The 26,433-nt window shown below is 50.2% G+C and overlaps 2 protein-coding genes across 5 annotated transcripts in view; both read right to left on the bottom strand.

Annotated features, from left to right (window-relative positions):
* Nucleotides 1-5,317, bottom strand: part of PCYT1A (phosphate cytidylyltransferase 1A, choline) — a 28,838-nt gene extending 23,521 nt beyond the window's left edge. For 2 of the 3 annotated variants that reach the window (XM_042843903.2, XM_042843902.2), the window contains exon 1: nt 5,045-5,178. The gene's annotated coding sequence lies outside the window, so the exon portion shown is untranslated. Of the gene's footprint in view, nt 1-5,044 lie in introns of all 3 variants that reach the window. The other variant, XM_005311770.4, reaches the window with a different exon arrangement.
* A 3,437-nt stretch (nt 5,318-8,754) lies between these two features.
* On the bottom strand, nt 8,755-18,141 carry DYNLT2B (dynein light chain Tctex-type 2B). 2 transcript variants are annotated; one of them, XM_008165693.4, is made up of 5 exons: nt 17,981-18,141; nt 16,112-16,245; nt 13,499-13,568; nt 11,131-11,235; nt 8,755-9,188 (listed from the first exon to the last, which is right to left on the bottom strand). In XM_008165693.4, exons 1-4 carry the CDS (start codon nt 18,046-18,048, stop codon nt 11,133-11,135), a joined length of 375 nt encoding a protein of 124 aa, XP_008163915.2. In that variant the 5' UTR covers nt 18,049-18,141; the 3' UTR covers nt 8,755-9,188; nt 11,131-11,132. The 2 variants fall into 2 exon arrangements, with proteins under 2 accessions (XP_008163915.2, XP_005311828.2); XM_005311771.4 differs by having other exon boundaries at nt 11,131-11,194.
* Between the last annotated feature and the right edge of the window lie 8,292 nt (nt 18,142-26,433).

The following is a 26,433-nucleotide window of genomic DNA, read 5'->3' as shown; positions in this document are numbered from 1 at the left end:
CTATCCTCCATGAATTTATCTAGTTCTTTTTTGAACCCTGTTATAGTCTTGGCCTTCATAACATCCTCTGACAAGGAGTTCCACAGGTTGACTGTGCGTTGAGTGAAAAAAAATACTTCCTTTTGTTTGTTTTAAACCTGCTGCCTATTAATTTCATTCGGTGGCCCCTAGTTCTTATGTTATGAGGAAGAGTCAATAACACTTCCTTATTTACTTTCTCCACACCAGTCATGATTTTATAGACCTCTATCATATCCCCTTCAGTCGTCTCTTTTCCAAGCTAAAAAGTCTGTGTCTTATTAATCTCTCCTCGTACGGAAGCCGTTCCATACCCATAATCATTTTTGTTACCCTTTTCTGAATCTTTTCCAAGTCCAATATATATTTTTTGAGATGGGGCGACCACATCTGCACACAGTATTCAAGCTGTGGGCATACCATGGATTTATCTAGAGGCAACATGATATTTTCTGTCCTATTTTCTATCCCTTTCTTAATGATTCCCAACATTCTGTTCGCTTTTTTGACTGCCGCTGCACATTGAGTGGATGTTTTCAGAGAACTATCCACAATGACTCCAAGATCTCTTTCCTGGTGGTAACAGCTAATTTAGACCCATCATTGTATATGCATAGTTGGGATTATGTTTTCCAATGTGCATTACTTTGCACTTATCAACATTGAATTTCATCTGCCATTTTGTTGCCCAGTCACCCAGTTTTGAGAGATCCTTTTGTAGCTCTTGGCAGTCTGCCTGGGACTTAACTATCTTGAGTAGTTTTGTATCATCTGCAAATGTTGCCACCTCACTGTTTACCCCTTTTTCCAGATCATTTATGAATATGTTGAATAGGACTGGGCCCAGTACAGACCCCTGGGGGACACCACTATTTACCTCTCTCCATTCTGAAAACTGACCATTTATTCCTACCCTTTGTTTCCTATCTTTTAACTAGTTACCAATCCATGAGAGAACCTTCCCTCTTATCCCAGGACAGCTTACTTTAAGAGGCTTTTCTGAAAATCTAAATACATGGGATCCAGTGGATCCCCCTTATCCACATACTTGTTGACCCCCTCAAAGAATTCTAGTAGATTGGTGAGGCATGATTTCCCTTTACAAAAACCATGTTGACTATTCTCCAACAAATTATGTTCATTATGTGTCTGACAATTTTGATCTTTACTATAGTTTCAATCAGTTTGCCCGATACTGAAGTCAGGCTTACCTACCTGTAATTGCTGGGATCACCTCTGGAGCCCTTTTTAAGAATTGGCATCACATGAGCTATCCTCCAGTCATTTGGTACAGAAGCTGATTTAAATGATAGGTTACAGACTACATTTAGTAGTCCTGCAATTTCACATCTGAGTTCCTTCAGAACTCTTGACTGATACCATCTGGTCCTGGTGACTTATTACTGTTTAGTTTATCAATTTGTTCCAAAACCTCCTCTAATGACACCTTAATCTGGGGCAGTTCCTCAGATGTGTCACCTAAAGAGAATGGCTCAGGTGTGGGAATCTCCCTCACATCCTCAACCATGAAGACTGGTGCAAAGAATTCATATGTGCTGTAGCCAGGGCTACACCTTCATCCCATTTGGAAGACAAAAGCTAGTGCAGGACGTGATGATTTTGGCCTGGTCTATCTTAAAAAGTTTTGCTGCTTTAGCTATTCTGGTGTAGTTAAAGCAGCAAACTACAATACTGCAAATTCAGTTATGCTGGTATGAAACCGCTTATACCAGTTCCAGCTTGGCAGAGCCAAACAAGCTATACCAGCCATAGACTCGTGTCTTATACCAGTCTAACAGCTTCTACACTGAGGCTTTTACCAGCATAACAATGTTAGTAAAAAAAGAAAAAAAAGAAATTCATCTCTCTTAACTACCATAGTTTTTAAGGCTAAAGCAGGCCTTGTTTGTTAAAATTACACCAGCACTTGGAGATCTGTGGATTCAGTGAGTTGGTTTTCACCTATAAGGCCCTAAATGGTCTGAGACTGTCCTATCAGAGTCCCCCCCTCACCCCCCAAATAAGAGCACCACATCAGAAATCAGCAAAGGCACCTCAGCGAGAGCTTTTTGGGTATTTAAGAGAGCTGTGGGTAGGGCATTCTCCAGAAAGGCTTTTATTTTGGAAATTCACACCCCTCCTTGGTCCAAATATGGTGTTGATGGGCCATACATGCCACACGGCCCATCTGCTGAAGCAGGAAAAAGGAAAGGACAGAGGTGATAGGGACAGGTTGTATAGGGCAGCGGTTCTCAAACTGAGTCAGGACCCCCAAAGTGGGGGCTTTAATGGGGTCACCAGGGCCAGCATTAGACTTGCTGGGACCACTGAAGCCCAAGCTCCACCCGCACCCGGGGCAGTGGGGCTTAGGCTGCAGCCTCCTCTCCCCCCACCTGGGGCAGTGGGGCTTGAGCTGCGGCCCTCTTTTCCCCCAACCTTGGGTGGCAGGGCTCCGGGGTCATATAGTAACTTCACTGTCAGAAGGGGGGGGTCACGGTGCAATGAAGTTTGGGAACCCCTGGTATAGGGGAGGGGAGATTTTGATTTCTTACCTCCGTTTGCTGACTGGCACTTCATACGAGGGATGGGGAGGTGTGCTGTGGTTTTGGTTTGGTAATGGATTTTGTATTGTTTTTCTAAATTGATAACAGAGCCCCGAGAGGCCAGGGTTTTTTATTACTACTATTTTAGTACATTTAAATCTAAACAAGTAGGAGGTTAGCTCTAGTGGTTTGCAAAATATTACACCTTCAAACTGTCACTGACTTGTCATGCTACAATAATTTTTTGGCAATAGTCCAGCACTGAGTATAATAAATTCCAGACACCAGATCAATGTAGTTTTAAATCCACACATTCAACAACTCTGTGACATACTGCACACATCTGCAGGTGTATAGGGCAGACTTGTTTTGGTCTGGATTTGAGACAAACATGGTGCCCACATTAGCACAGAAGAAGTCAAAAAAATAACCCTCCCTACCACACAACTAGATAAAATAACTCATCTGCATACTCTGCTTCAATTCAACCAACCCTCATCACAAGCCACAGGGAAGTGGAGCACATATGGGTGGGAGGTATGGGGGAGGACAACTCTGCTTCTGTCGTTACTATCAGCGATAAGGAAACTGAACAAAAGGAAGGACATGCAAAAGCAAATACTGTAATGGGACCTGTCTGGAATCAATTATGGGCACTGAGATGAGCAAGGTGGGGATGAAACCATGTTAGTTCATGCTCCTCTCCTGGATAATCTAAGGCAGGAGTTCTTAAACTGGGGATCACGAGGTTATTACATGGGGGGGGTCACGAGCTGCCATCCTCCACCCCAAACCCTGCTTGGCCTCCAGCATTTATAATGGTGTTAAATATATAAAAAAGTGTTCTTAATTTATAAGGGGGGGTCGCACTCAGGGGCTTGCTATGTGAAAAGGGTCACCAGTAACAAAGTTTGAGAGCCACTGATCTAAGGGAGGAAGCCAAATCTCATTAGACCACCCATTACACCCCATATATTCCCAACCAGTGCCCCCCCCAAAGCCAGGTATCCCCCGCCAGTGGCCCACCCAGAGCGAAGTGCCCCCCCATAGCCATCCAAGCCAGGGTCCCCTCAATGCCCCCAGAGCCAAGTACTCCCATGCTCCCTAGCCAATAGCCCCCCCAAACTAAATGCCTCCTGTACTTACCCAAGACAAGTATCAGGGGGTAGCCATGTTAGTCTGTATCTACAAAAACAACAAGGAGTCTGGTGGCACCTTAAAGACTAACAGATTTATTTGGGCATAAGCTTTCGTGAGTAAAAACCTCACTTCTTCGGATGCATCCGAAGAAGTGAGGTTTTTACTCACGAAAGCTTATGCCCAAATAAATCTGTTAGTCTTTAAGGTGCCACCAGACTCCTTGTTGTTTTTACCCAAGACAGTGTCCCCTCAACCCCCCCAAGCCTGGTACCCCCAGCTCCGCAGAACTGATTGCCCCCTGTACCCCATAGCCAGTGCCCCCATGCTTCCCAGTCAACAGCCCACCCAAGAACTACATGCCTCCTTTACTTACCCAAACCAGTGTCCCCTTAGCCCCCCAGCCAGTGCCCCCCATAACTAAGTGCTCCCTGTACCTATCCAAGTCAGCGTCCCCCATCCCTCCCCAGAGCCAGGTACTCCCTAATCAGTGCCCCCAGCCACAGCCCTTCCAGAGCTTAGTACTCCCCCCCCCACACACCCAAGCAGTGTCTCCTTAACCCCCAGAGCCAGGTACTCCCCAGCCAGTGCCCCCCATGATCCCCAGCCAATAGGCCCCCAGAGCCGAGTGCCCCCACACCCACTCAAACCAGTGTCCCTTTAACCCCCACAGCCAAGTGCCTCCCAGCCAATGCCCCTCCCCGCCCCAAACAGGGCACCCCCAGCCAGTGCCCCCTCCCAACCGAGTACTTCCCCAAACAGGGCATCCCCAGCCACCGCCCCCCGAAACAGGGCACCCCTCCGAGCCAGTGTCCCCCCCAGCACCCCCTTCGAACAGGGCACCCCCCCCAGCCAATGTGCCCACCGAAACCAGGTACCCCCAGCCAGTGTGCCTCCCCAGCTGAGTGTCCCTCCCAGAAACCAGGTACCCCCCAGCCAGTGTCCCCCAAAAACCGGGTACTCCCCAGCCAGTGTCCCCCCTAGTGTCCCCCCAAAACCGGGTACTCCCCAGCCAGTGTGCCTCCCCAGCCGAGTGTCCCTCCCAGAAACCAGGTACCCCCCAGCCAGTGTGTCTCCCCAGTGTCCCCCAGAAACCAGGTACCCCCCAGCCAGTGTCCCCCCCAGTGTCCCCCAAAAACCGGGTACTCCCCAGCCAGTGTCCCCCCCAGTGTCCCCCCAAAACCAGGTACTCCCCAGCCAGTGTCCCCCCCAGCCGAGTGTCCCCCCCCCAGCGCCTCCCGAACAGGGCACCCCCCCAGCCGAGTGTCCCCCCCCGAACAGGGCACCCCCCAGCCCAGTGTCCCCCCCGGCCCCGGGCCCCTCCAGCCAGGGCCCCCCGCTCTGACCTGCCGGGCCGCTCCGCGCTCACTCGCCGGCCGAGGCGGGGCTGGGCGCGGCCGCTCCCGGCTCCCTCGCACGCCAGCGGGGCGGCAGCCCAGGACGCTGCGTGTCGGGCCGGAGCGCACGGGAAGGGACCAGCCGCGCGCAGCGGCTCCAGCGGGGCCCCCGGGAAACCGCAGCCGGCACCAGCGTTCCGGCCAAGCCCCGGGCCGGCCCCCGCGGGCCGGGCTGGTTATTGTAGGGTCGCCCGTGGCCGCCGGGCTGGGTGTCGTAGGGCTGCGGGCGGAGGGGTTTCTTGTTTTTGTAGCGTCACTGGCTGCCCCGGGTTAGTGCCCTGCGCTTGTTATTGTAGGGTCGCCAGTGGGCCCCGGCCCTGACGTGCCAAGTTGTTGCGGTAGCGTTACCAGTGGGCCCCACATTTGGTGTTGTCGGGGTCACTGCACACCCAGGTAGGGGGACCAGACAGCAAGTATAAAACATCAGCACAGCGGGTGGGGGGTAATAGATGCCTATGAAAGAGAAAGCCCCCCAAATCAGGACTGTCCCTATAAAATCGGGACAGCTGGTCACCCTAAACCCAGGGCCACGTGGGCTGGGTTTGCTAGAGGAGGATCACTTATGGGTCGCAGGCCCTGTGCACTGGGTTTGTTATTGTAGGGTTGCTGATGGGTTCCATGTTTATCATTGCTGGGATTCGGAGGGGCCCAGTTTTACGAAAGGGTTACTGGTGGGCTCTGGGTTCTGCAGACGAGATTTGTTATCCTAGGGTCGCTAGTAGTCCACCCCTCGCATTTTAGGGTCACTCATTAATTCTCAGGCTGTGCAGGCCACAGATTAGAGTGGAGGGTCACACTCATGACCCCGAGATGCCCAGGCTGAGTCTGTTACGGCAGAGTTATTCCTAAGCACTGGGTCATGTGCATCATAAGAACGGCCATACTGGCTCCAGTCAGTGGTATCCTGTCTCGGACAGTGGCTGGGGCCAGATGCTTCAGAGAAAATGGACAGAAAAGGGCAATTATCTAATGATCCATCCCCCGTCATCCAGTCCCAACTTCTGGCACTCAGGGGTTTAGGAACACCTAAGGGCTTAGGGGTTGCATCCCTGCCCAGCCTGGCTAATAGCCATTGGCAGACCTATCCTCCATGAATTTATCTCATTCTTTTTTGAACCCAGTTATACTTTTGGCCTTCACAAAATCCCCTGGCAATGAGTTCCACAGGTTGACCATGTTTGACCTGTGAATGCTGAGCCACCTACTAGGTTTGTTTGCCAACCTGGGTTCCTCATGAGGTGCGCTACTTGCATATTTAATATCAGCACAGGGCTGCCTGGACAAGAGTGCGTTTCAAACTCTGCACCCACTGCAACATAAACACAACTCCGGCATTTTAATCAGTGTCCAATTCTTAGCAGTTGTAGCACATCACACATAGAAAAGGTGTGGCACATATCAGTTACTCACAACAAACTGCATAGCGTCTGTCAAGGCCCCGATGATGTAGGTAGTGGACAGGGGCATCATCTTTGAAGTGGACGGACAATCTCGATGAACTGACGTGAGGGCTTTGAGATCAGGGAGGAAAGCACCTGCCTGAGGAGTTGGAGTAGGAGCCTATGAAACTCCTTCCCTTCATAAGAGGGGGCTTTGCTTAACTTACCCAGCGTGGCAATGGTGGAGGAGTTTCCTCCTCCTGTGAGTCCCACGGCTCCCCGGTGGAGTCCTGGCTACGTGCAGGAGATACGGTCCCATCGCGCCACTTTGACGCAAAGCCCAGCCCTGTGACAGAGAAAGGGGAGGCGGGCTGGCAGCACATAGGACACAGTTCTCCCTCTGATGTTCCTGGAAAGGGAGCCTCACACACTGAGCACCTTTTGGATTTGCTGTGGTGCTTTCGCGGGCGATCGGCCATTCTGAGGGTGCAGAAGAAGCCTGACAAGGTGGGCGCCAGAAGGGTGAGAGGGGTTAAAACCTCAGCGATCCACCAGAAGGGAGGAAGAGAGACAAGATTTAAAACAAAGGCAGCTGCAGTAGTTCCATTGCTGGAAGAAAGGGGTTGGAAGTGAGGGGCGGGGCTTGGTGTGGGGCCTCTGAGATCCACAAGGGGGAGACATAGCCCATTTACGGAGGACGGTGTGTGTCAGGAAGTGACAAGTTCTTACCATTGCTGGGGTCAGCCACTAGAGGGAGACAGCCACATGCACTAGGTCTCATATTCCACCCAAATGTCTGTCTTGGGGCTAGAAGCACATTGCTTTGCCTTAAGGCCTGGGCGACACTTTGTGTGTTAACAGATTCTATTAGCAAACAAAACCAAACCTAAAAATGCAAGGATGCGGCATCACAACTTGTACATTAACTTATCTAAGCAACTAGCATAGTTGGGGCAAAGTACGATGCTGCAGTATGTTTTGTGCTAATACAAGTTTTCTCTAGAGCATGAGCTGTTACGTTTTTCTTGAAAAAGGGGGAAGATACCATCAGTTAGCTTGGGTAGGTCATAGCAGGGTTGTGTTACGGAGTTCAATTTAACAGGTGCTTCAAATCTTTCTTTTGTAAAAATCTCATTTTCATGAGAAATCTAATTTTTCCACAGTGGTTTGGTGAAAAATGAATTGGTATAGAAAAAATACGTGTTTAAAAATCACACCTTCTGCTGCCTTTTCACTGGATTGTCTCACTTTTCTTTGTACCTCAACTTCAGCCAACTTGCAGCGTTAAAGCAAAATAAATTCCCAAATGCGTGAATGGGTGACAGTCAGATGTGCTGATTGGTTGCTACATAACAAGCATATGAGGTCACTGCCAAGGTTTTGTAGCAGAGTTCAAGCTGGATGAAGCCAGGGTACATCTGGCTTTTGGGTAGCTGTTGGAGATGGGAGTGAAGCGTTATGGCACACTGGAGCATGTTAGCTCTACTGTTGCAGGCGATATGAAGTTGGAAAGGAATGCACATGTCTTTCCCCTTAATTGCCCTGTTTTTAAGGGTCTGGATGGAGGGACGTACCCTGCTGCAATCTTAACTGACACTAAACATAGGTTTTGTTTGCTAATTGATATTATGGTAACATCCAGCGATCCCACTCAGCATTGGAGTTCTACTGTGATGGGCTCTGCATGGACAAATAAGTAGACGGGGTCCCTGCCCCATAGTGCTTAGAAACTGAGGCCACGATCCTGCAACCACTTAAGCACATGCTTAACTTGGCAACGAGATAACTCACATGCTAAGTTAAGCATGCGAGTTGCCAGTGCTTGCAAGATCTAGGCCTAATGTGAAACAAGATGCTACCAGTGAGTTTAGCAAATGACAGGAAGGAAGGAGGAGGGTAACAGTAATAGAATCATTAGTCACACAGGCTAATAATGAGTCCGCCTTAATGGCTCTGAATCATTTTAATTGTTTTTCTTCCTAAATATCAGCTCTCCCAGACTGGCAATTAACGTTAGCTAGATTGAACCGCGGTTTCTTATAGGCATCACAGCCATAGGTGGTCTTGATGAGGGATTTACAAGAGGACAGGATAGTGGCCTTCTGGCCTAGCTGTAGGAGGGCCTTCTAGCCCTGGCAGGAAACATGGAGACATTTGTGGAAGAAGCAGCTATATGAACATTCAAATCTGGCGTATTTGGTGGAGTGGGGGGAACAGATGCTAGTACTAGAAGAGACAAATTCAGCTACACAGGGCTGGACAAAGCTGGGAAAAGGTATAATATATACAATTGTATTTATTATATTACATTGCTCATAAATATTTATTACATTATGGAAACAAGTCACTACTAATAAAAGCAATCTAGTCCTTTTAAGGCACTATATCTGGCTCCTGGGAGTTAATAAATCCATTTTGCACAAAGCAGGAAGGATGATTAAAAGGACAAAAGAAAAACAAAATGCTACAAAGCTATATTTATACAAGCAGGAAAGAAGAGGAAGTTGTGGACACAAGTCTTGTATTCTAGAGATACAGTGAGCATGCTTTGTACAATTGTAAGTCTGCTACTTTGAGAAAACATGAGTACAAGTTATTGAAGAAAACCAAACAAGCTAAAAATCCTCTCTAAAATCACTGTAGTTCTTTTCTGTTCTTCACCGGCATCAGTAGTAGAAACAGCCAAATGCAGCTACCACGCAGAACAGACTGTCCTAAGAAAACAATAGAGAAGCATGTTAGTTTTAACAAAAGTGCACTCCCCTCACTGAAACAAGTGGTCATATTGAAGCCCAACTAAATGTTCAAAGTTAAAGGAACGTTTTGCTATGCAGTACAGCCTGTTCTTGGCAGAGAAATGGGTTTGCTGAAAGATTATATTTTTTTAATGTCCTTAATTTGGTATAAAGAAAATCTAGAAGAGAACTTAGAGCATTTAAAAAAAAAAAAAAACCAGACTAAAACAACTTGCACACCAAGTTTTTGTCTTTTATTTTAAAGTAATTTTATTATCCACTAAAAACTTAGAAATCCTGATGCTGCAGCTCTACTGAGTTACAAACCAACTTCGTATGAAGGGCCAAATTCTGCCTTTGGATGCTTGCGTGCTGCTAACGAGAGCTGTGTGCATACACCCACAGTCTAACTAATTGGTTAAAGATGATAAACAACATAGGTTCAAGTTCTGCAGGAGACATCCTTATAGTACCCAATTCACTTTTAACTACTTAAATACTTAGAATGTGAGCAGGGCTTTTCTTCTTCACAATACTTTATAAACATTAATTCTTAGCATCCCAATATTATCTTCATTTTGCAGAGGGGTTCAATGACTAGTTCAAGGTCAAAGGACAGTCAGTGGCAAAGCTCAGGATATCCTGGTTTCTAGTCCTGTACTCCGACTAGCAAAGCATTAAACATGGCCTTGGGTAACTTTACCTCCCTGTGCTGCAGTTTCCCTAGCTGTAAAATGGAGCTAAGGATACCTACTTCTTTTGTAAAGTGCTTTGAGATCTTGGATGAAAAGCACGATGTAAGATCTAAGTATTATAGTATCATCATCAAGTGCTTTGCTGAATAGGGACAGACTGCTGAATTGGGACCTATACAAATTCCACTTCTGACTATTGGTATTTATAGTAAGATGAGGCCCTGAAACATAAACTCTTGTATCAAAGGCCCAGTCTGAAGCCTGAACCAAAGTACTTCCAGGCATTGCTAAGCAAAAGCTGGGCTGTGAGCCAGAGGCAGGCCCCACTCACAGAAGTTGGTGAGAAGAGGGTTGCTAGAAGCAGGTGCATCCACACGTAAGTGCTAATAAGAGGAACTTGTGCCAAGATGACATCAGCACACCCCACAGAGATAACAAGGAACAGGCAGGTGCATATTAAAGATAGGGTCAAAAGGACAGCATGATGGATAGATTTGTTTGAAACAACATGATCAAAGGGGGAGACAGCACCCTAATGAGCCATGGGGCTGTATCTCAATACGTCAGTAGGGATGAGTAATTTGTCCTGTAACTGTATAAAAGTAGGTCCCGGAGTTCACACCTTTGTCTGGCCTGGGGGCAGTGGAAAGTCTGACTGACTGAGTCGGTCCATTGCCAGGGGGCACAAATTCATAGTATGTCTTGTAGAGTCTACAGGAAACTTACTGTGCTTTGTTTGTCAATAAACCTTGCTCGGGTGCCTTCGTACCTTACTAGAGTCTGTGGTCTTTGGGGGTTCTCTCGGGGTCTGCTGTGTCAGCGATCTGTGCAGAACTGGGGCAACACACAGAGGTAGGGTGACCAGATGTCCCGATTTTATAGGGACAGTCCCGATTTTTGGGTCTTTTTCTTATATAGGTTTCTATTACCCCCCCCCCACACACACACACCACCTGTCCCGATTTTTCACACTTGCTGTCTGGTCACCCTACACAGAGGGAACAAGCACACAGCCGATTGTTATCATCGAACAAGAGCAGAGCACCACACCGGTAGTAACTGACAATAGTATTTGTTTTCAATATTGTTTTGGTACTTAGTACTAACAAATGGCCTCGAGGTGAATGTATCAAGTCCACATTCTATGATCAGAATCTCTCTCTCTATATAAACACACACAGAATAGAGTCACTCAATTTTCCCCTGAAAAAATTGCAAATACTCACATTCATAAAAACATCCTGTGCATAGTTGTCAGTGTCAGCATCCCAGAAACATCGTGCAGCCATGCTAAACAAATGTATTGGGACAAAGCCATTAACACGGTACACCTGGGGGTAAACTGAGATATTAATATACCGGGAGTGAGCTGGGGAGACCTTGTGCACCCACAAGGGGGAAGAGACCTATAAACCCCCCTGCTGAGCTTTATCCCCTGAGCCCTGAACCCACCGAACCTAACTGAATCCCACCACGTGAGGGCCACCCCATCCCCATTACCCAGCCCACTTACTTATACCCATGACTGTCTCTACTTTCTGTATGAGTGATGGACCCTCACTGCTTGTCGGCTGTATCTTGATCCCGCCCACCGTTTACCCCTGCCCCATTGTGGACATTGCAGTCTGTATATATTATGTGTGCTGCCCAACACCAAAATACTAACGTCTCCCTATATGCTGTATGTTACCCCCAATGACCAATAACGGACGCTTCAAATTTTCTGTATCGTTTATTTTTCAAATATTATCTAATAAACTTTTAAATCTGCTCACTACTAACTTTCCCTGAAAACCAAGAGTTGTTTTCCTTTAAAGAACACAACCAGCTCTTTGGACTTGGGAATGTGTCTTTGTGCTGGGTGAAGTTAATGTTTTTTCAGAGAGTTAGGGAGAGCATTACTTCAATTTCCCCACCTCAAACACTGTCTGAGTCAATAAGAGCACAGGGTGGGCCAACTTGATACCCCATAGCCAGGGCCGGCTCTAACTTTTTTGCCACCCCAAGCAAGAAAAAAAAAGAGCGCCGCCTCGCTGTAACACCTCCCCCCCGAGCACCACACTGCACTGCCGAAACACCCCCCCGAGTGCTGCGTCGCCCTGCCGAAACACCCCCCCGAGCGCTGTGCCGCCCCACTGAAACCCCCCCAAGCGCTGCGCCACGCCGCCGAAACAAAAACAACCCACCCCACCAAGTGCTGCCTGGCTGAAACAAAAACAACAACAACAAAAAACCCTCAAACGCCGCCCTGCCGAACCAAAAAAACAAAAACCCCGAGCGCCCCCCCCCCCCCCCCCCCAAGATTGGCTGTCCCTTACAAGGTGCCGCCCCAAGCACATGCTTGGTCAACTGGTGCCTGGCACCGGCCCTGCCCATAGCAAAGAAGTTAAGGTCACCGGTTTTAAGACCAGAGGGGACCATTATGATAAATCTAGTCCATCCTCCTGCATAACAGGCCAGAGAATTTCCTCCAATGGTTTATACACCAAGTCAAGGGCGCCAGAACATTTGTAGAAGTGAAGGGGCCACCGGTGCTGGAACCAGGGGGGCCCAGGGGTCCTGCTCCCCCACTTTTTAACATGGCTGTAGTTTGGGGAGTAGGGGGTTGCATTGCCCCCCCCCCCCCCAAAGTGGAAGCCTTGGGCATCTGTGGAGCAGCACCAGCAGGGGACGTGCTTGGCAGTGGTGCTGCTCCCCCAAACTGCAAGCCTTCATCCAGCACTGCCCCACTGCCCTCCAAACTATGCCCATATTAAGAAGTCGGGGGGCCATGGCCTCCTGGTCCCCCGGCTCTGGTGCCGTTGCATCAAGCTCAACAACACATGATTCATCAGATTGGATTACATCATTGGTCCATCAAGTTTGGTATCCTGCCTCAGACAGTGGCCAGCATGGAGATGGTTCAGAGGAAGGGGACACCACACACACATTATATCTCACCAAATGTACAACACTGTAAAGCGCAGGGAAGAGATATTCTTTCCTGACCTCTAATCAGCTTACACAAAGGGTATGAGATCTGATTTCCCTTATCTGTTCCATTTATCTCATTGAGGAGCACACAGATACTGGAGATAAACACAGCAGATACAGATTACCTACTTCCTGGGTTGTTCAACACCACTTCTTTTCTTAGCTCAGCACTAGTGGAAGCCGCAATCTTTCTATGTCAACATGTAAGAATTCTTCTCTAATCACCAGCATCTGGGGCCATATTTTCAAGTGTTCAGCACCCACAATTGAGGTCAGATTTTTAAGAGAATTCCACGTGTTGGGTGCAGAGCTCTTTTGAAAGTGTAGACACCTATTTGGGGGCCTAAATGGGAACTGGACACTTTTGAAAATCTGGCCTTTAGTAAATTGCTGCCTAACAAGAGGATATGACCAGCCTTGCTTTGCTAACTACAGCAGAGAGAACCCTGTCACATGAGCTATGTTTGATAGATTTTAAGTCCAGAAGGGACCATAGCGATTATCTAGTCTGACCTCCTGCATAACACTTGCCTGTCTCCGATAATTAGCAGCAAGGGGGTTGCTGTATTAATTCTTGATGAGGATGACAAAAGCAAGACACCTGAAATGCACAAAACTTACTTCACTCCTTCACCTCTCTGTTCTCCAATCACAACCTGCACCACCATTTTGTATCGGTGAAATCCCTCTGCTGCAGAGTAAAAGGGAGAAAAACGAACAGTTTCAAAATGGAGGAGTACAGAATTGTATCATCGTCAGACGACGCAGGGAGAGAGCTATTTATTTTGTAACTAGAAACCCGTAGTTTCCAATGAGCAGTGAAACGAATGCTACGTACACTGGATAGTGAGACCATAAGGCAGCTTTTCATAAGTGCTAAGCACCAGAGTCCTAGTCACATAAATGGGAGATGCAGGTGCTCAGCGCCTTTGAAACACAGGCTAGGGAGAGGAAAGACTCTCTTACATTAAACCCCACCCCTGCCAATTCGACAACTTCCCAGGGTTAAAAGAACAACCCCCCATCACAACAAAAGGGTCAGAGTAGAAGCGAGGCTGGTACATGAAACCCAGAAGTTTCAGGTAATCTGAGTTATTTTAAATTGTTCTAAGCTTGAGGAAATCTATTGCTGTTTCTGCCATGTACTACTAGTATCTTTAAGGTTCCTGTTTTAGTAGTAGAGGCCTCTCAAGAACATGCATAGATCTGAGCTACATGACTACAAACTGTCTGGTTCTATTCCAAAAGAACAGCAAAGAGATACCGTCAGGGTATGGATGATACCCAATTTGGTAGAGGGGATGAAACTGGCAACTCGCCAGCAATGCAAGAGCCAAAACAAATTTTCTTAAAATAGAACAAAAAGGCCAGTGCCTCTATCTTCAATAAGGCAAGACTCCAGCATGCTATCCTCCATTTGTATCCCAGCTGCAAGATGCAGCGTGACATGCTAGATCTGGTATGCTCACAGTGTCATTCCTTATTCAAGATGACAGCAGACACAGAAGTCAGGCAAAATCCTGTGGGCTGTATTGGGCCACTCCTGCCTCAGGGCATCATGTACATATTTATAAAGCACTGAAATCAGGTCCTGGGTATATTAGCTCAGACTACATATGTTACATAATCTGTTTTAAAATTAGCATCTCTGTAAGGGAGATCTAAAACACACTGTTAATGCAGGAACTCATGATATTTTGGTTCTCTTGCTGCAAAGGCAGACAGCAGAGGGAGTACAACCCTATTCCCAAAATGATGATGCTGACTCTCACCTGGGTTGTTATTCCAGAATTGGACATGGGGAACATTTAATGAGTCCTGAAATAACTTCTGGAATCCAAAACATGCAAAGCAATGTTCTGAAACAACACTGCCATGATTAGGGTTACCATTCGTCCGAATTCTCCCAGACATGTTCGGCTTTTTTGAGTTAAAAATAGCGTCCGGGGGGGCGGGAATTTGTAAATGTCTGGACTTCCCCCCCCATGCAGAGCGCGCGCGGCTGACAGGGCAGCCGGCCGGATCCTGCCACTCGCACGGGGCTCTGGCAGCCAGAGCCCCTCCTCCGCTTCCCCCTCCTCTCCTCTGCAGCTTGAAATCACTCCCCTCCTCTGTTTCCCTCCCTCCCCCTCCCTGCATTCGCAGATTGCCGGCCGGCCGTTCGCATCAGGCCTCTGGCAGTCTGGAGCTCCTCCCACTGTTCCCCCCCACCCCCGCTGCCCAGCGTGCCGCTACGCAGCACTCTGTTCTGAGCAGCACGGTAAGGGGGCCAGGGGGTCGGAGAAGGGGCAGGGAGGTTCTGGAGGGGGCAGTCAAGAGACAGGGAGCAGGGTTGGATGGGTCAGGAGTTTGGAGGGGGGGTCTGTCTGGGGGTGTGGATAAGGTTTTGGGCAGTCAGGGTACAGGTAGGGTCCTAGGGGGGCAGTTAGGGTGGGGGGGGGGGTCTCAGGAGGGGGCAGTTAGGAGACAAGGAACAGGGAGGCTTAGGTAGGGGGTGGGGTTCTGGAGGGCAGTTAGGAGCAGGGGTCCCAGGAGGGGGCAGTCAGGGGACAAGGAGCGGGGGGGTTTGGGTGTTCTGAGGGGGGCAGTCAGGGGGTGGGAAGTGGGAGGGAGTGGATGGGGGTGGGGCAGGGCGGGGGCGGGGCTAGAGCAGGGCTCCCCCCGTCCTCTTTTTTGATTGTGGAAATATGGTAACCCTAGCCATGATGCAACATGCCATCAGTACATGACCATGTCATGACCCACAGCCTCTTGCTCCCTAGTCTCTTACCTCTCCCTCAGCTGCTCCCAATGAGTCTGACTCCCAGGGTGGTCCCTTTGGACCTGATTCTGATCTCATTTACATCAGGCTGACCCAGGAGTAATTCCATTTATGGAAGCGAGGTCAGAATCAGGTCCTGGTCTCTCTCTCCAGCTCTCAGTTATGCCCCTTCTTCCATGTTCCCCAGGCTCCATGCATTCTACTTCTTCCATGATACTTCCTAAGCTGATCTCTCTCACCAGTGGGTCTGTATGTAATCAGATTGGTCTGAATTAAATGTTAAGATCCTGAGGGCTGAGACCAAGTTGTGAAGCACCATGTACATATATACTAGTTTATTAAATAATATTGGGTTGTGGTCAGTCATCAGTGAACGAGGAGTTTTAAAGAATAGAGAAGAGAATCAATACTTGCAAAAAGAAACGAAACAATTAAGTAAGGAAAGAGGCAGTTTCCTCGCCAATCCTCATTACCTTTCAGTCTATCTTTAATTGTCTCTGATAAGGACCGTGTGAGCTCTGGCGTTTCCTCTGGGTTGTATTGCACATTGGCTAGATTCTCTTTCAGTATCGCATGGATGCACTCTTTTACTGCAGAAGATCGGAATCTAAGAGGGGGAAAAAATCCTAAATGTCAGAAAGTTCACAGTACAGGATGAAATGTAGCTATGTTGGAAAAATTCACCTTTCATTCTTGGCAAGTGGAACCACATGAAAAGAGCAGGAAAAGTGGAAGTTAGTTAACCAACCTCGCAAAACTGTACACACCCACCAACTGTACATTCTAGTCAGGTAGATGGGCAAATAAAATCCAATATTGGATCACAGTCATATTGTGATGGGGTGGACTAGCCCAAAGGCCCCCTGCAGGAGGCCTCAGGGGTCTGCCACATCCATCCCAGGCAAGGAGCAGTAGAGAGGTTCTCCAAGCAGCCTAGAGTGGCTGCAGGGGGAAGCAGCCAATCAGGGCCCAGGAGGGCCATATAAAAGGAGCTGCCGACCAGAGCAGTAGTTAGTTGCTGCATAGAGCAGGAGAAGAACATACTGCAGGCCTGGCCAAGCAGCAGGACCATGGACAGCCAAGTCTGCTGGCAGAGACTGGGGGGCTCCTGGCTGGCTGCTAGGGAGTGAGCCTGAGGAGGGCTACAGAAAGCTAGCGTCTCCAGGGAGGAAGTCTTGGGGATATGGCCCCATACCAGGGCTGGCCTATTTAAGCCTAAAGCCCAAGGAGGGCTAGAGAGAGACAGGCCCCCATGGACTGTATACCCCAGAAAGGGTTTATGCTGGCTAACATGCAGTGTCACTTGGCTGGAGGGAGGGCTGAGTCATTCAAAATGCACCTGAGAACCACTGAAAGGGGTCTCCAGACCAAAAGAACACAGACACGCCCAGCCAGAAGGGGGCACTTCCAAGGGGGGGTGTGTCAACCCTGTTACACATACCTCCAAGCATAGAGGAGAAGGGTCACTGTCCACACCCACCTTCCCTTCCCCACACAGTATTGAGGGGACAGCCACTGGGGGGCAATGTCCACCCCCCACCTTTCCTCTGCACGTCACAAAAAGGGTGTTCAGGGAGATGAGGTGTGTGTGGGGGGAAGGGGCAGGACTGAAGATTTGTGAGCCAGAACCTTGATTTCTCCCCCCCCCCCCCGGCCCTCACTGCTCCCCACCCCCAGGGCCCTCACTGCTCCCCATCCCTCCCAGGGTCCCCCATCCCCCCCCACTCCATCCCCCAACACCTCCCCAGGCCCCTCACTGCTCCCCATCCCCCCCCACTCCATCCCCCAACACCTCCCCAGGCCCCTCACTGCTCCCCATCCCCCCCCACTCCATCCCCCAACACCTCCCCAGGCCCCTCACTGCTCCCCATCCCCCCCACTCCATCCCCAACACCTCCCCCACCCCCAGGCCCCTCACTGCTCCCCACCCCCAGGGCCCTCACTGCTCCCCACCCCCAGGGCCCTCACTGCTCCCCATCCCTCCCAGGGTCCCCCAGCCACCCCACTCCATCCCCCAACACCTCCCCAGGCCCCTCACTGCTCCCCACCCCCCCCCACTCCATCCCCCAACACCTCCCCAGGCCCTCACTGCTCCCCATCCCCCCCACTCCATCCCCCAACACCTCCCCAGGCCCTCACTGCTCCCCATCCCCCCCACTCCATCCCCCAACACCTCCCCAGGGCCCTCACTGCTCCCCCCCCACTCCAACCCCCAACACCTCCCCACCCCCCAGGCCCCTCACTGCTCCCCATCCCCCCCACTCCAACCCCCAACACCTCCCCACCCCCCAGGGCCCTCACTGCCCCCCTCCCGCCAGCTCGCCGCCGGCCGGGCCGCTCACTTGTGCTGGAAGGCCGGCCGCAGGCTGTACGTGTTCTCGGGGGCCGGCCGGTCCAGCGGCTCCCCCATGGCCACGGCCTCGCCGCGTTACCACAGCAACCGGCCCTGCCGACGCTACTCACTTCCGCTTCCGGCCTCTGCCCCCCCTGCACGTGACGGAGGAGCAGCGCGGGCAAGTGCCCCGCCCCCCGCCGCCCCTGCGCTGCCGGGCGCCCCTCCGCGTGCGCGTGCGCGTGCAGGAGCGTGACGTGGGGGTGCTGACGTCTGCACGCGGGCGCGCGCCCTTGTGTGTGGGGGGAGGCACATCTGGATGGGGGGGGCACGGGCCCAGGGCTTGGAGGAGGCGGCACTCACATCTGGATGGAGGGGGCATACGCCCAGGGCATGGGGAGGGATGCACATCTGGGTGGGAGGGCTCGGGCCCAGGGCTTGGAGGAGGAGGCGGCACTCACATCTGGATGGAGGGGGCATACGCCCAGGGCATGGGAAGGGATGCACATCTGGGTGGGAGGGCACGGGCCCAGGGCTTGGAGGACGATGCACATTTGGCCAGGGGGCATGTGCCTAGGGAGAAACATGCACATCTGTAAAGGTGGGCCACGTGCCCAGGGAGGAGCAGCATACACATCTGGACAGGGGACCTCCATGCCCATGTTGTAGGAAGATGCCCTATAATGACCGGGTATCATTTTGGGGTTACACTCCTGCATGGCAGCCTGCAACCAGCTGGGAAGAGATGTGACTGACAAACAGTTTCTCTGGTCTAGGCCCAGACAAAGCCTGCGGGCATTCAGTGAACAGCAACAAAATGCATAGGACTGAAAGGGAAGTGGAGAGAGATCCCCTCCCATGATACAATTTGTAGTGATGAAATTCATTTCAAAGCAGATATTTGGGATAAAGAGTTGAAAGACCCATTTGTGGACAAATACCAAGTGGGGCTGGTGATCATTAACGATCCTGTGGTGCTACTGGCAAAAATAAAAGTGCTGACTCAGGTGTCTTGACCAAAATCCACCTCAGGTAGCTGCCGTTTGCCCATATAAGCTCCTCCTGTGATTTCAACTAGTGTGTTATTCTGTACTTCCTGTCCTAAACAGCTGTGCTTTGTGAAACAGCTGCCCCTGTTCCATCCCAGGAGCAGGAGGGGCTACACTTCAGTGGTTGATGAGGTGAGCCCTCTGCTATGGGATCTGGTGGGTGAAAGATGCTAGGGAAATTGCAGGACCTTACTTATGAAGGAACAGAACAACGATAGCAGCCTTTGCTTTGCTCTTTGTGAACCGTGGTGAAGAAGTCAGAAATAGCGTCTAAAGATAAATGATCTCACAGCCAAGCGGGTTACAGGGAGCTGCCGTTTAGCTGCACAGCAGACTCACATGCAAAACACCCACTCTAAGCTTTTTTTTCCTCTCTCACTACAGCGTGAAGCATCATCTGGAAATGATAATCTGGCAGATCAGAAATCAGTTTCTTGTCTCATCTCAAGGAGTAGTCACTGTGCAGTTTGTTATGGGTACATAAGCATATCTTCCTCCTCTTGCAGTCATTATTGGTCCGAGGAAGGAGGGGGGAAGGCAGCACATCTTGTAAATCAGGACTCCTAAGTTCCCATCCCAGCTGTCCCACTGACGGGCTGCTGGACCTTCCCAACCTCCATCCCCTCGCTGTGCTTCACGTTTCGCCATCTGGGAAGTGGGGCTAAGACAGTAGTTCTCAACCAGGGCTCTGGGGGCCTTGAGCAGGGGACAAGGGGGCCTCCAACCAGGGCCAGCGTTAGACTCACTGGGGCCCAGGGCAGAAAACTGAAGCCCACCGCATGGGGCTGAAGACTGGGGCCCTAAGCCCCATCACCTGGGGTTGAAACTGAAGCCTGAGCAATGTAGCTGCATGGGGGCCCCGGTGGCGTGGGGCCCCAGGCAATTGCCTTGGAGTTTTTTTGTAGCATGTTGGGGCAAGGGGGGGAGGGGGGGGAGGGCTCAGAGAGAAAAAGGTTGAGAACCTTTGGGCTAAGATTCCATATTTACCTGCTTCATGGGGGGCTGGGAGGATGTGTGGGAAGTGCAGTGGAAGTTCACAGACCTATGGGGAGTATCTGCCTGGGAGTCAGGAGATCTGGGTACTATGAAGTAGAAAGAGGGGGAATTTCTCTGCTTTCCCTTTACACATGAATCATGGGGTAGGATAACTATAAAACCTTAAACGAAGCAGGTCCACCGAAACCATGTGGGATACATGGCAGGATGTCAGACCGTTCCCTATGCAGAGGGGCGAGAGAGAGAGAGAGAGAGACCTTAAAGCCTAATCCCCATAGTGCTGAGCATTTTAGTTCCCACGTACTTCCATAGGAACGTACAGTGCTCAGCGCCTTGCAGGATTAGACTTGTAGGAAATAAACGTTAGCCACCATCTGTTAGAAATATTCTAGACTGAGGTAGTGTCTTGGAAACAGCAAACCAGTAAAAGCCGGCTTTTAAAGGTAACCCTTGGCGGGTCCTACCCATCAATGGAAGCTGGGTGAGCCCAGAAAGAAGGAGCCAGCCTGCAGGGCGAACAGGAGTGCAGTGACTGTGGCAACATTACTCTGCAGAATCTTCACCCTCCTGGTCTGGGTTGCAAATCGTTTATACAACTCGCCTGCCCAATGGCATTTTCCTTTCAATTCTTTACACGCTGTCCTGGACATTTAGGTGCATATGCTCAAACCTGGGGGGCTAAAGATGGATCGAACTTTAGGCAACCCGTGTTTTAAAATGTTGGCCTAAGTGGCTTGCTCCAGGCCAGAACAGAGTCAGAGGAAGACTCTAGGAAGAGAACGTTTTGACTTGCAGTTCCAGAACCCTTGGAGGAAACCATCAGGGGTTGGTTAGGTTTCAAAGGGTGAGATTCAGGTTGGAAGCCTGATAGGTCATGTGGTAATTAAGGAACAAACCATGATAATAAGTAGCTCACTTTTCCATCACACCTCCTCCTCCCAACCCAGGCCTATTCCTGTTTTACTGGAAATGCAAGGCCATAATATACCTTATCGGAACTTGTTTAGTTGTTGTTGTTGTTTTTTAGCAGCTCCACGCTACTTTCTTTTTTGAAAAAATGAATCATTTTTATACAAGGGGAAGTGAATGTGGCTGAAGTGGTGATGGTGTGAGATAGGACTCCTTGCTACGGAGTCAGCCAGGAAGAGATACTCAGAGGCCTTTGTATTTCCCCTTTGGCCTGTGCAAACCCAGTGTGGACACATCCAACAACCCCGTCCCGGCCAGCGTCCTCTGCAGGGCTGAAGGCAGGACCTCTGGAGTTAAAAGCACGAACCTCAACTGCTTAAGCTAAAGAAGCACGTACGCCCATGTAAAATGCACTCACAAGCATTAGGAGCAGCCCAATGAGAGAATCACAGGAAGAGATTTCTTAGCTCATTTCCCAATGACACCCCCCCTCCACCCCGTGCAGGATTGTTCCCAGCAGTACATTCCCCAGTGGGCTGTCCCGTTTAATTTTAAATGCCTCCAAAGGATGCCCAGGTTCCATGGCGGGTTAGAGCGGGGAGAAGAGAATGGAGTAGGAGGAGGGAGAGACAAGGGGCTGGGTACAGCCGAAGTCTTCGTCTGATTAAACTGGCAAGGTTGGGGACTGCTGTTGCATGCTCCATCTCGCCTCACCACAGGCCACCAGAAGGTGCAAGTAGACCCAGATCTGCAGTGCACTGTGTCACCGTGGGGCCATATCTGCACGGAGGGACCAGCTAGTCATATGTTCTTATCTCTAACAGGGCCATATCCTCCCTCCTGCATGCAGCCTCAGTAACTGGGGTATGCTCGGAGGAGGAACAGGAGGGGAGAGGTAGCCACGTCCATTCTGTGCTGTGGTGGCCCCCCTGCACCTGCAAGGGGAATGGCTTCCTCTGCATGCCAGGGCACAGGACTTCATCAACTGCACCCGCGCCCCTTAGGCCGGTTCTTTCCACACTACCCGCTGGGCCGGTGAGGCCAGCGTCAGGGGCAGGATTTGGCCCATGGGTTTCTTCCTAAACCCCTCATCTGACCCCTCAAAGGTCCTGATTTTCTTTGGCTCGATTTGTCATGCGGGAGTGTTTCTTTGCTTGTGCCCGGTGTTGCTTTTGATCAGCAGCTCCTTGCAGGTGTCCCAAAGGAGGCTGGCAAACAGCCGAGCTTCTGACACTCTCTTCTTCTGAGAACCTCACATCCTGCTTTCTTTTTTGTGTATCTTGCTACAACCAGCATCATGACGACGTCACGCGGGTACAGTGCCTGGCACCTTGCTTCCCCAAGGGTCTCAAAGCCTTTGTCTAACGGGTTTAGTCATTGCTGAAATTCAGCCATCTCTGGAGTGGAGCGCCGCATCAGCGCTAAACAACAGGTGAGGATAGGAGGTGAAAATGACCGTCTCCAGCTGAAGCCGCAGAGGGATTTTAAGAAAGCCAAATATATTATCCAGATTGGAGTTTGGCCATTGGGGACGTTCACACCCAGACTCTTGCAAAAGGTGCCAGGGAATCTTCGGCGACCACAAATGGACAAGACCTTAGCGTTGCGTCAAAGATGGTACCACTGACTGAACAGCTCCCCCTATCGCCACAGAGAGACGCTGCAAATAGTAAAAGGGCATGTGTTTCATTTTTCTGCATCGCTGCTTACACTTTCCAAATGCAGTGGAGTTAACTGCAGCGGGAAGTTCCCTTCAATAGTTCAGATTGAATGGCTGGGACCGTTTGTTTTTTCCAGTGTCTTGCGGCACACTGCTGCTGTGTTTTGTGTGTGCCGGGCAGCCCTTGCTTGACATCTGCCTGTACAATCTCATGTTTCCCATTCAAACCCACGCCTTTCCTTTTCAAATAATGACTAATTATTACCTTTTTTTCTAGCAGCAACGGATCGAAACTTCTGATCTCCTCGTGAAAGCACAGCCCCTTCAGCAAAGGGGGTGTCTTCTGCATAACTTGTCCATGAGTTACCAAAGCACAGAGAGTATGCACTACAATAGACCAGTGGTCTCCAAACTTTTTTAATCGTGCACCGCTATCAGTAAAAAAATTTTTGAGCATGCACCCCCTGCTGTGCCGGCTCTACCATTTTTGCTGAAGCAAAAGAAAAAGCCGCTCGGACTCCCACCCGAACTGCCGAAGCAAAAAAGAAAAAAAGCACTTCTCCTGCTGCGCACCCCCAAAGATCCTCTTGTGCACTTTGGAGACCACTGGAATAGACTACCAAAGGAGTTTGTGGAATCCCCATCATTGGAGGCTTTTAAGAACAGGTTGGACAAACACCTGTCAGGGATGGTCTAGATTTACTTGGTCCAGCTCAGTGCAGGAGGCTGGACTTTTCAGGGTACCTTCCAGCCCTACATTTCTACGGTTCTATGTCTGAAAACATATTGTAATGAACTGGCTAGCCCCAGTGCCCCCTATTGCATAGACTCAGAACTGCTCCTTTCTAGGCAATGGGTTTTATACTGCTGACCCCTATAGATATTTTCCCCCTAGCTCATGAGAATGGGTATATGGTGGGGCTAAGCAGACAGCGTTGCTTGGAGCAGGGGATCTGATTTCTAGTACTGCTGACGTATTCCCTCTGTGGCTGTGATTTGTAGAATGGTGACAGCCTTGATGCTCCTACTTGCCCATTGATTGCTCTCAAGTCGATCCCTCCAAAAACGCCCACCTGGGATTTTACCAACCTTTTCAGAAAGGGTCAGTTTGGGGCTAAGCACATGCCAGAGATAGTTCAGCCCAAAGGAATTATTCTTGACTTTGTAGTTTGTCTAGACCAGTCTGAAATGCCCCGGACGACAGAGTTAGTTACCAGTTCCTTAGGGAGACGAGGCCACAGTCAAACAGATCTCGCTGCCAGGCTGGTTCTTGCTTTCGGAGGGGTAACAAACCAATTATAGTGGTTGTGCCTACAAGCACTGCTCGATCGCTGCACCCCGTTGTGCTAGGTCATTGGTTCTCAGCCAGGGGTACGTGTACCCCTGGGGGTACACAGAAATCTTCCAGGGGGCACATCAACTTATCTAGATATTTGCCCAGTTTTACAACAGGCTCCATAAAAAGCACTGGCCAAATTGGTACAAAGTAAAATTTCATACAGACAATGACTTGTTTATGTGGCTCTATATACCATACACTGAAATGTACGGACAATATTTATATTCCAATTGATTTGTTTTATTATATAGGGTAAAAAGGAGACAGTCAGCCATTTTTCAGCACTAGTGTGCTGTAACACTCTTGTGTTTTTATGTCTGATTTTGTAAGCAAGTAGTTTCTAAGTGATGTGAAACTCAGGGGTACGCGAGACAAATCAGAGCCCTGAAAGGGGTACAGACGTCTGGAAAGGTCAAGAACCACCGGGCAAGATGCTGTACAAATGCCTAACACCACAGTACCTGCCCCAAGGAACCTGGCCCCCACCATGGAGCAATCACACCATTGCTGAGAAGTGGTGCTAGGTTTCTGAGCACTGGCCCCTGTGACATAGTTTCGGGCAGCACCACGATTAAACCCACTGGGCCTGCCTTCCTCGGGCTCTGTTGTCACAGCGAGGCCACCTTCCCTCATACCTACAGACCACACTCTACGCATCTGAAACCCTTTCAATCACCGCAAACCGAGGAGAGGAAGCTGCCTGCCCTGAGCTTGCACTCATCAGCACCTCAGGAACCTTCACTTTGCAGGAGGGATTGGACAGTTATAGCCTCAATAACACTAGAGGAAGGATCTCGTTAGGGCCCAATCCTACAAACCTGCTCACACAAGTGGGGCTTCCAGGAGTGGTCTAGTTAATTGCCTAATTAAAGCTTCCAGGGTAGGGCCCTTATTCTGGAACATGTGATAGGTGCAGATAAAGGAGGCCCAGCATTTGTGAATAAACTTGGATGGTAGGAGGTGGTGGGAGGGTTGGCAAGCTAGATTTGAAGCCCTGTGGTCCTGCCCTGCAGAGACATTAAAGATCCCGGTGTAATTTTTATGTGCTGGAAGCTTGCCTTGCTCTCCTGTCCCTTATCCCATTGTGCACGGTGATCCAACCAAGCGCCCAGCTGCTGCTCTCTCCTCCAGAGGTGGCTGCATTTCAGTGGTGAAGTGATCCCAGAAGCCAAATCCTGATCATTTTACCCACACAAGCAGCCCCACAGACATCAACGAGAGGGAGAAGTCCCAGTCCGTATTCCCATGAGTCAGGGGAGAAGGAACAGGCCTACAGAGTTTGTGCAGCGCCTCAGGGTCCTGCAGGCCAGAGAAAGGTTGAAAAGGGCTTCCAGCAGGAAGGCTGGTTTGGGGGTTAACACTGGATGGGAACTAAGGAGGGCTGTGGCTCTGCCACAGACGCCCATTGTGACCTTGGGTGCGTCACTTAAGGTGTGGCTACAAGAGCTTGGAGTGAGTCTCCCAGCCCAAGTAGACAGTCTCGTGCTAGCATGTTAAAAATGGCAGAGTGAACGTTGCAGCTTGGGCGGGGACTTGGGCTAGTCACCCAAGCTCAGACCCCGAGGGGCCTGGGGCTAGCCCGAGCTGCAGTGCAAACTGCCACGTCCACACTGTTATTTCTGGCGCTCTAGCTTGAGCCCTCTAGTGCACGTCTGTCGCGCCGGGTAGGAAGGGTCGCTCGCAGTTGCAGCCTGGACATACCCAGCGTGTCTTGGGGATGGGTCTCTGTTACCCGTCTGTCAAATGGAGCGAATACTCTCTCCTTTGTCTGGCTTGTCGATGTAGACTGCCAGCTCTCTGGGGAAAGGATCGTCTCTAATGTGCAGCCCCCTGGCCCGCTGGAGCTCAGTCTTGGTTGTCACCTCTAGGTGCAATTGCAGTGCAAATTATAACTAACTAGTACTTTTGCTGTCCTGCAGATTCATTGCTGGGTGAAGACAATAAGCAGTTGAATTCATTAGCACTCCCCTGATTTTTGTCCTACAAAATTGCTTTGTGTATTTGGTGTTTACTCCTTTAACATATAAAAATGCCCCCTGGCTCCTGCCGCTCCTTACTCTCAGCTGTGCTCCGAGCAGCCTGGCCCTCTTTCCCCGCAAGGTCCGCTGTGCTTCATGCAAATCAGCGGCACAAACCCTCCTAATTTCTGAGAAATATTTGAAAAGCACCAAGCATTCTGTGCCTTTATTTGCAAACACTATTAACCATTTCCTGTTCCTGCCCCAGCCAGCCACTGCCGCTGCCATCTGATCAAATGTGCATTCGGTGGCTCCAATGTCAACGGAAAAAAAGATGCTGCAGATTTCTATTTCTGAAACTTACAATCCCTAAGTCCTCCTGTGCCCTCCCGGGGAGCTAAATGGAATGCAGAAGCGGCTGTTGTCACTGGGGCTACTCTGTACCCCAAGGCCCCAGGGTACCGCGTCTTGGAGACAAGCCCTGGTGGGTCCTAATAACCACTCAGGTTTATAGATGGGCTGGCAGGAAAGGATGCAGGTGCCATAGGTACA

The sequence above is a fragment of the Chrysemys picta genome, chromosome 9 (genome assembly GCF_011386835.1).
Source record: "Chrysemys picta bellii isolate R12L10 chromosome 9, ASM1138683v2, whole genome shotgun sequence".
Taxonomy (NCBI): Eukaryota; Metazoa; Chordata; order Testudines; family Emydidae; genus Chrysemys; species Chrysemys picta.
The sequence above is the reverse complement of the archived record's forward strand: the minus strand, read 5'-3'. Positions and strand labels throughout refer to the sequence as shown.

What these genes read in the sequence shown, in the direction of transcription:
- DYNLT2B (XM_005311771.4), bottom strand. Translation starts at nt 18,048, where the DNA reads ATGGGGGAGCCGCTGGACCGGCCGGCCCCCGAGAACACGTACAGCCTG. An exon ending in AATTAAAGATAGACTGAAAG is followed by an intron (nt 13,569 to 16,111) that starts GTAATGAGGATT and finishes TTTACTCTGCAG; the next exon opens with CAGAGGGATTTCACCGATAC. An exon ending in CACAGGATGTTTTTATGAAT is followed by an intron (nt 9,189 to 11,130) that starts GTGAGTATTTGC and finishes TTGTTTTCTTAG; the next exon opens with GACAGTCTGTTCTGCGTGGT.